Here is a 9,023-nt window from a genome sequence, read left to right on the forward strand (position 1 = left end):
GATTTCAGTCCTCCTGGCCCCTCAGTCTGGGAACCTGCAGTAGATCAAAGGTTTTCAGCTGTGGTCACAGACTTGAAAAAGCAGAAACTACCAACGCCCAGGCCTCAACCTCAGAGATTTGAATTTAGTTGGCCCTGAGGCTTTTATATTTTTTTAAAATTGACTTATTTTCACTTTATTTGAAAAGCACAGACAGATCTTCCATCCATCGATTTATTCCATGCCAACTGCTCACAACAACAGCCAGGGCTGGGCTGAAGCCAGGTACCATGTGGGTGGCAGGGACTCAAGTCCTTGAGCCAGCACTGCTGCCTCCCAGGGGTCACATTAGCAGGAAGCAGAGCCAGGACCCAAACCCAGGCACTCCGAGATGGGATGTGGGCATCCTAAGTGCTGTCTGGTGTCAACTCTTGCACCAAATGCTCACCCCTGGAGGTTTTACAGATTCCTAGGTTTAAAGCAAACCCAATGTTCTGGGTTGAGAACTACACGTAAGACTTAGTGTTGGCCGGCGCCGCGGCTCAATAGGCTAATCCTCCACCTAGTGGCGCTGGCACACCGGGTTCTAGTCCTGGTCGGGGCACCGGATTCGGTCCCGGTTGCCCCTCTTCCAGGCCAGCTCTCTGCTGTGGCCAGGGAGTGCAATGGAGGATGGCCCCAGTGCTTGGGCCCTGCACCCCATGGGAGACCAGGAGAAGTACCTGGCTCCTGCCAACGGATCAGCACGGTGCGCCGGCCGCGGTGGCCATTGGAGGTGAACCAACGGCAAAAAGACCTTTCTCTCTGTCTCTCTGTCTCTCTTGCTATCCACTCTGCCTATCAAACAAACAAAAAAACTTAGTGTTGTCTGAGGCCAGCGCTGTGGGGCAGTGGGTTGAAGCCCTGGCCTGAAGTGCTGGCATCCCATATGGCTGCTGGTTCTGGTCCTGGCTGCTCCTTTTCCGATCCAGCTCTCTGCTATGGCCTGGGAAAGTAGTAGAAGATGGCCCAAGTCCTTGGACCCCTGCACCTGCGTGGGTGACCCGGAAGAAGCTCCTGGTTCCTGCCTTTGCATTGGCGCAGCTCCAGCCATTGCAGCCATCTAGGGAGTGAACCATCGGGTGGAAGACCTCTGTCTCTACCTCTCCCTGTAACTCTGTCTTTCAAATAAATAATATATATATATATGACTTAGTGTTGTGAAAATCTCCAGCTAGGCTCCAGGCAAACATGTTTGCATCATCTGGGCACGCAGACATGCTGAAGCCAAAACGCAAACGCCAGCACCAACCACTGGTGGTTCTACATTTACTGCAGGAGACTGCCTTTATCGTCTATCTCCAGAAGGGCAAGCACACCCCAACCTTTTCCACATCCAGGACAAAGCTGATAGGCAGCTGTACCACCACACAAGTCAAGGTCAGGGGGGCGGGACCTGGCTCAGCACAAACCTGATTGTGAGACGGAGACCTGAAGGACTTTCTTCCCAATTCCCTGCTTCAGTGACTTTGGCTACAACATTAAACAGATGGAACTATGTGCCAAAATACATCAGGAGATGTAATGAGCAAAGAATTGGAAAGTGCCATACATTGTTGAGCAATTGTTAAATAACTTTAGTGTGTAAAATTCCATAGAATTTTTTTCTTTAAAAAACCAAACCAAACCCCGAATGATTCTGACACAGATGCTTTGAAAGCTGTTTAGACAGATTTGCTCCTGAGGACCACAGGGCTGTGCTGGCCCATGCCTGTCCTGACTCGTTTGTTCGTCTCTGGAGATTCCGTGAGACAATAGCTCCCATTCTTCCAGCAAATTACTTTTTTTTTCTCCCTTAAGCCAGACAATAACAACTTCTGGCACATGTAAACAAAAAGGACTTGGGATTTCTATAATGCAGTTAACCACAGTAGCATTTCCCAAACTGTACCCTGTGGAATGTTATGATTGAAAATGATCACGGGGGCCAGTGTTTGGCATAGCGGGTAAAGCTGCTACCCACAGTGCCAGTATCCCATACGGGTGCCAGTTCGAGTCCCAGCTGCTCCATTTCTAATCCAGCTCTCTGCTATGGTCTAGGAAAGCAGTAGAAGATGGCCCAAGTGCTTGGGTCCTTGCACCCACGTGGGAGCCCGGAAGATCCTGGCTCCTAGCTTCGGACTAGCGTAGCTCAGGCCATTGCGGCCAACTCGGAAGTGAACCAGCGGATGGAAGAGTGCTCTCTCTCTCTCTTTCTGCCTCTCTGCCTTTGAAATAAACAAATACATCTTTTTTTTTTTTTAAAGAAAATGCTCATGTTTCATACAAGAATAATTCTTAACATTTTTAAATCCTGAAGTTATGCTCATATTAGGAATCATAGTAAATAGGATTATTTTAGTTATACAGCTGAACCCAGTTTCCATGGGCATTTGTTTCAACACCAGATACCAAGATTTGTGGAAACTCAATCCCTTGTATCAAATAGCACAGTATTTGCACACAACCTATACACATTCTCCTGGAGACTAAATCATTGCCAGTGGTGGGTGTTCAGCCCAGTGGCCAACACGCCAGTCAGGATGCCCACATCCCATATTAGAGGGCCTGGGTATGAGTCCTAGCTCTACAATCAATCCCGGCTTCTTGCAAATGCACTATGGGAAGCAGCAGGTGATGGCTCAAGTACTCAGGTCCCTGCCACCTACACAGGAGACCTGGACTGAGTTTCCAGCTCCTGGTGTAGGCCTGCTCTGGCCAAGCCCCAGCTTTGTGGGCATTTGGGGAGGGAACCAGCAGATGACAGCTGTCTCTTGTTCTCTGTCCCTCAAATAATTTTTAAAAAGTCATCTGTAGATTGTTTCTAATACCTAATACAATGAAGGTAATATGCTAATAGTTGTTATTCTGCATTGCTTAGGGAATGACAACAAATCTGCACACGTTCAGTACTTTTTTCCCAAATTATTTCTGATCTGCAGTTGGTTTACTTCATGGATGCAGAGCCCATGGTTATGAAGGGTGAACTGAACTTAATAATCTGCCTTAGTATAAAATGCTTGTTGGCCAAGAATCTGTACCCCAGTGGTCCTCAAGCTTCAGTATACATCACAGTCCATCTGAGACTTGTTAAAAGTTTTCTGGGTTCCACCGGCAATTTCAGCAGGTTTGTAATACAGCCTGATAATCTGCACTTCTAACAAGTTCTCAGGTAATGCTGATGCTGCTGGTTTGTAAAACCACTGCCGTAGCATTTTATAAATCTGGCCGATTCTGGGGCTGGCATTATGGGGCAGTGGGTTAAGCCACCACTTAATGACACCAGCATCCCTTATCAGGGCACTGGTTTGAGTGCTGGCTACTATGCCTCCAATCTAGCTTTCTGCTAATACACCTGGGAAGGCAGTAGATGATGGCCCAAATACCTGGGCCCCTGCCACCTGCTGTGCCACAGCACAGGCCTTGAGCTGCATCTTTTGACGCAAGCATCCCTCTCTGTTCTCCAGGCTGCTCCTTATCTTTATCCTTTGAGTTGGGGTTTAGCTTTCAGGAAGCTCTCTCTGAACACCTCTGACTAGACTGGAAAAGGGGCTCCTTGTCTGTGCCACAGCATCCTCTCTTATTTGCCTGTTGTTTCACACGGCTTACCTCAGTGTGGTAACTGTCTGAGCTCCCGGTTCCAGTACCTGTCTAATTCATCTCAGCTGTCTCAGCCCCCAGCTCACCTCCAGATAGAAGGCATCAGACACAGCTCACTGATGACAATTTATTATAACCTGTTAGTAGCACACAGACCAATGTTAATTACACCAGAATTAGTCACACGGAAGTGGGCAATGACACGTGCCATTCTACGGGGACTGTGTGCACTTAATCGTCAGAGTTTAGACTTTTGATCTTCTGCTTGTGCCGCTCAATTTCTTTCTGCAGTCGCTCAATCTCCTTCTTATGATGAACGATCTCATCTTCATGGTGTTTCTTCAAGGCTGCCAGTTGTTCTTTAGTCTTCGCTCTACAAGGACACGGTGACTCAGGGTTTAATCTCAGTTCTGTACCTAAAGGGATCTCTAAGCAGAGCCTTAAGTATTTAAGGCAGGAGTCTCAATGCTGTGGGAATCTGGCTGGCAATCTTCCTCCCCACCTCCTGCTAATGAAAGTACAGCCCATCTTAAGGTAAGGTATATCCACCTTAAGAAGATGAACAAAATGATTCCTTTTGTCCTGGTTAATGTTATTCTTTTCAAATTCACCTTTAAAGTAGAAAACTCCAGAGAGGTGTGACCTAAGCCCCCAACACCTTATCAGTGGGCAATCCAGAGAACCAGAGTCCCAAAAGGAGGGGCACATATATCCATCTCCCATCCTAACTTGTCTAGAGAAATGTAGAGGCCAAAAAAGAAGGGGTCTCTGGCATGGGCAGTTCTCAGCAGTTCAATTTAGCTCTCAAGAAGAGACTGGTGGAGTGGGACTTTAGCCTAGCAGGGAAGATGCTCATGTCTCTTATCGGAGTTCCTGGGTTCCATTCCCAGCCCCCAGCTCTAGCATCTTGCTAGTGCAGACCCTGGGAGGCATGGTGAGGACACAAGTGAAGTGGGTTCCGCTGCCCTTGTGAAAGATCTGCTCCCAGCCTCTGCACCTGCCCAGTCCTAGCCCTCATGGGCATTTGAGGAGTGAAGCAGTGGATGAAAGCTAGCTGTCTGCTTCTCAAAAAAATTCTTAAAACTTAAAAAAAAAAAAGAGCTCTATTAAAATCTTGATTCACCACCTCATTTTCCCTCAAGTGTAAAACCTACGGGCCCCATTATCTGGCCTCCAAGAGCTACACCTTGGCTCCCTCCTAAGGCAGGTGCTATGGTGATAATTCTTGGAAGGTACAAGGTCAAAGGAGAAGTAGCAGCAAGGTTAGTTCCTTCCAGCCCCTCCCCCCACCCGCAGGTGGACAGAAGTCAGTTTAAGATAGCTCAGGGCTAAAGATAGCTTAGGGCTGGGAAGGCGGATGTGGCGGGCAGCCCACTCCACTCCTAAACGGGAGAAAGAAACTTCCAGTTCAGGGGCGGGCGGGGCTGGGCGGCGAGGGCAAAAGTCTCCAGGAGGGGGTGCGGTCCAATAGGGAGCAGGTGACCCAGCTCCTCTGACCCACTCACTCGGGAGGAGACACGTGGGCGTCCAGAAACGGCTGAGAGGCTGTGAACAATCAGAGAATTTACGTGGACTTGCAAACTAAGGCACGTAGGGGAGAAAAGAGTGTCGAGGGGGTGACGGGTGGGTGAGGGCTGATGGAGTCAGGTTAGGAGGGTCTCCAAATATCAGATGGTCGGGTGTGGACACCGTGTGAAGGATCTGGGGATCTGCCCACGATCCGGGGAGAACTCCGCGGGGGACAGCATGGTAGATAATAAAGGAGTTGAGCCGTGGGTTGATTGTTCTGGAAACCCGCAGGTGGAAATGGCGTGGGTGGGAGGCCAGGTGGCTGTTCCCGCGGGGGAACTAGAAGCGCCTTATAAATGGCGAAAATCGGGGTGTTGGAGGCTCAGGGTTCCGGGAGCTCTGCAGGGGCATGAGACGCCCCAAGGCGCCAGGTAGGGATGGGAGGAGCCACCGGGAGTTTAAGGAGGCTCGGAAGGCCCTGGCAGATTAGCTCTGGACTCGGGACCCGGCGGGCCTCACCGGAAGTATCGCTCCTCTTCAGCCTGCTCTCTCTTCCCGAAGGCCCCACCCGCTTCCCGGATGGAGCCCGCTTTCCCGTGGATATCCTCGGGCTGCGGAGAGAGACGGAGACATTGGTGAAGATGCGGCAGAGAGGGCAGATGGGGTCCGCCCTCAGGGCTGGGTCAGCGGACAGTGCCGCAGCATACCTTGTCCGAGACGAAGCCTCGGGTTTGTACGGCCCTCGCGCCCCACGTCCCGAGCCGCGCCCGCGCCACCAACGCGGAGCCTGCCATCACTATAACGCAGCACCCCGGGCGTCTCCGGTCTTGCAGCTTCTCTGGACGCGCTAAGCGCGAGGCTGGCCACGCAGCCAATCCGCTCAGTGGAGGGGAGGGATAAACGTAAGGATAACGAATCATGAGAGAGAGGAGGCGGGATCCCTGAGCTTCACAGCGAATTCTGAGTGAGGGGTGGGCCTTTTCGTAACCAATCGTTAACAAGGGCTTAGGGGCCAAAGGACTGCAGAAGACGGGTGGAGGAGACCGGGAGCATAAGGAGAGTGTCAGAACCCGGAATTTCGGCCCTCGGACCTGTCAGAATAAGGCGTGGCGTCCGCCTCCAACAACCCTAAAGTCATTATTAAAAACCCAAAGCCAGCCTTCCTATTCCTGACCTACTAGCATCCTTAGATGGGGACTGTACGGCTTGAGGGAGCTGTATGTCTGTCGGATGCAGGCGCTTATATATATATATATATATATATATATATATATATATATATATATATAAAATCATGTTGACGTCAGTGTTCGCTGAACTGGTTTCACTCTCGTCTCAGCCTTCTCAGAGACCCCGTCCTTGAGCTCGTTTGTCTAATCCCCCTGTGAAGTTATCAGACTGAAAACAGTCGGCAGTTAATACCTGCACCATATATTGTTTATTATTTATTTATTTATTTATTTGAAAGTCAGAGTTACACACTAAGAAGAGAGGCAGAGAGAGAGAGAGAGGTCTTCCATCCGATGGTTCACTCCCCAATTGGCTGCAATGGCTAGGGCTGCGCCAATGCAAAGCCAGGAGCCGGGAGCTTTTTCCGGGTCTCTCATGTGGGTGCAGAGGCCCAAGGACTTGGGCCATCTTCTACTGCTTTCCTAGGCCATAGCAGAGAGCTGGATCGGAAGTGGAGCAGCCGGGTCTCGAACTGGCACCCATATGGGTTGCTGGTGCTTCAGGCCAGAGCGTTAACCCACTGTGCCATAGCGCCAGCCCCATATATCATTGAATGCATTAATTCGTGGTCGAATGGGCTGGCCTGAGTGGAAAAGAGCACGAGTAGGAGTCTAGGGAAGGCCTCGCCTTGCTCTCCCTTCCTCCTTCGAATGCATACGACCGAGACCCTCTTCAGGACCATGTAGCACATCTTTGCCTGGGGGTGAGGTGGGGTCCAGTTTCTTCTGTAGATGATATGGTTGATCCAGATGATCTCATTCACGATCATAGAAATACCTTGTTCTTTTTTCTAAGGGTTATTTATTTTGAAAGTCAGAGTTAGAAAAAGAGAGCTCAATCTTCCATCCACTGGTTCACTCCCCAGATGGCCATCATGGCCAGCACTAGGCCAGGCTGAAACAAGGAGACAGGAGCTTCATCCAGGTCTCCCAAGTGGGTGCAGAGCCCCAAACACTTGGGCCATCTTCTGCTGACTTTCTTATTAGCAGGGAGCTGGATCGAAGCGGAGCAGCTGGGACTCCCAAATGGGATTCCAGCGTCACAGGAGGTGGCTTTACCCATCACGCCACAACACTGGCCCCTTCTTTGTTATTCTATGAAATAATAGAACTGAGTTTTAAACTTTTACTTATTTATTTGAGAAGCAGAATAAAGAGATAGAGGGGGCTCTCAACCACTGGTTCACTTCCCAGATGCCTGCAATAGCCCCTGGCTGAGTCTGAGGCAGGGATCTGGAAACTCCAGGTTACCCACATGGGTGGCAGGGGTCCAATCATCTGAGCCATCACTCTGGCCTCCCAGGGTCCACACTAGCAGGAAGCCTGAATTAGGAGCTGGAGGAGGACGTTACTGAACCCCACAGGTGGCTTGACCACTAGACCAAACGCCTGCACCAGGAGATCTGGTTTTTATTGATCATCTTTAGGTTGGGAGAAGTGCTGTTGCTGATTTGTATGACTTAAATAGGACACATCTAGTGGGCACATTTTCACATGTCATGGCAGAGAAATGCCAACGCAGGATGGAAATAATAATCACTTATAAGCCCACTATCTACTTATAATAGTCTGGTGTGTTTCTAGATGATTAAATATCATTCCAGTTTCATAAACTGTAGTTCTCAGATACTGCTATTTCTTGTTATCTCCTAGGTTGAGAATCCAGTGGAAGATCCTGCTGTGGTTGTACAAAAGATCCATCCAGGCACTATGCTGCTATTATCATCCTAATAGTAATAGTAATAATGGAAAATGACAGCTGTTGGTGATGATGTAGAGAAACTGAAACCCTTGTACATTGTAAAGTGATCAGCCACTGTGGAAAACAGCTTGGTGACTGCTTTAAAAATTAGCCATAGAATTACCCTAAGACAGCAATTCTAGGGATATAACCCCCAAATTGAAATCAGATGCTCAAATACATGTGCATGCATGTTCGTAGGAACACTTATTCACAATAGGCAAAAGGTGGAAACAACCCAAGTGTCTATCAATTGATGAGTGGATAAACATACAGTGGACTGTGGTATAAACATACAGTGCAGGTGTAAATGTAACAGAGAACTGATACATACAACACTTTGGATAAACCTTGGAAAGGCTGTGCTGAGTGAGAGGAGCCTACACAAAATCACAAAATATCACATATTTTATGACTCCATTTATGCAAACTAGAATGGCAAAGCTCTAGAGAGACAGGACTCAGATTGGCTGTTAGGGGCTGGGAAGAATGGAATTTTGGACCTTTTTTTTTTTTTAAAGATTTATTTATTTTTCTATTTGTAAGCCAGAGTTACAGTGAGAGAGAGATAGAGGAGGGAGAACTTCCATCCGCTGGTTCCCTCACCAAATGGTCACAATGGCCAGAGCTGGGCCAGGCCAAAGAGAGGAGCCAGAACTTACTCTGAGTCTCTCACGTGGGTGCAGGGGCCCAAGTACTTGGGCCATCTTCCACTGCTTTCCCAGGTCATTAACAAGGAGCTGGATCCTAAGTGGAGCATCAGGTGCCCATATGGGACGCTGGTGCTGCAGACGTAGAGCCTGTTTATGAACCAGATAGAGGTGGTAGTGGCAAAACACTATGTACTAAAAGCCACTGAGTTTTTCACTTTACAGTGACTACTTATATGTTATGTGTATATCCCCTCAATTTTAATAAAAATTCCACTTAGATGACTGGGCTGGGCT

General features: G+C 48.9%; 1 protein-coding gene and 1 long non-coding RNA gene across 2 annotated transcripts; one reads left to right on the forward strand and one right to left on the reverse strand.

The window, feature by feature from the left end:
• Window positions 1-3,710: 3,710 nt before the first annotated feature.
• On the reverse strand, window positions 3,711-6,035 carry ATP5IF1 (ATP synthase inhibitory factor subunit 1). The gene is made up of 3 exons (XM_002716082.5): window positions 5,814-6,035; window positions 5,626-5,717; window positions 3,711-3,970 (listed from the first exon to the last, which is right to left on the reverse strand). Exons 1-3 carry the CDS (start codon window positions 6,024-6,026, stop codon window positions 3,829-3,831), a joined length of 447 nt encoding a protein of 148 aa, XP_002716128.4. The 5' UTR covers window positions 6,027-6,035; the 3' UTR covers window positions 3,711-3,828.
• LOC138850697 (uncharacterized) lies at window positions 5,668-9,008 on the forward strand. Its single transcript, XR_011390815.1, has 2 exons — window positions 5,668-6,008; window positions 7,989-9,008. It is a non-coding gene; the product is annotated as an uncharacterized lncRNA (long non-coding RNA).
• The last annotated feature ends 15 nt before the right edge of the window (window positions 9,009-9,023 follow it).

Source organism: Oryctolagus cuniculus, chromosome 7, assembly GCF_964237555.1.
Source record: "Oryctolagus cuniculus chromosome 7, mOryCun1.1, whole genome shotgun sequence".
NCBI classification, from domain to species: Eukaryota; Metazoa; Chordata; class Mammalia; order Lagomorpha; family Leporidae; genus Oryctolagus; species Oryctolagus cuniculus.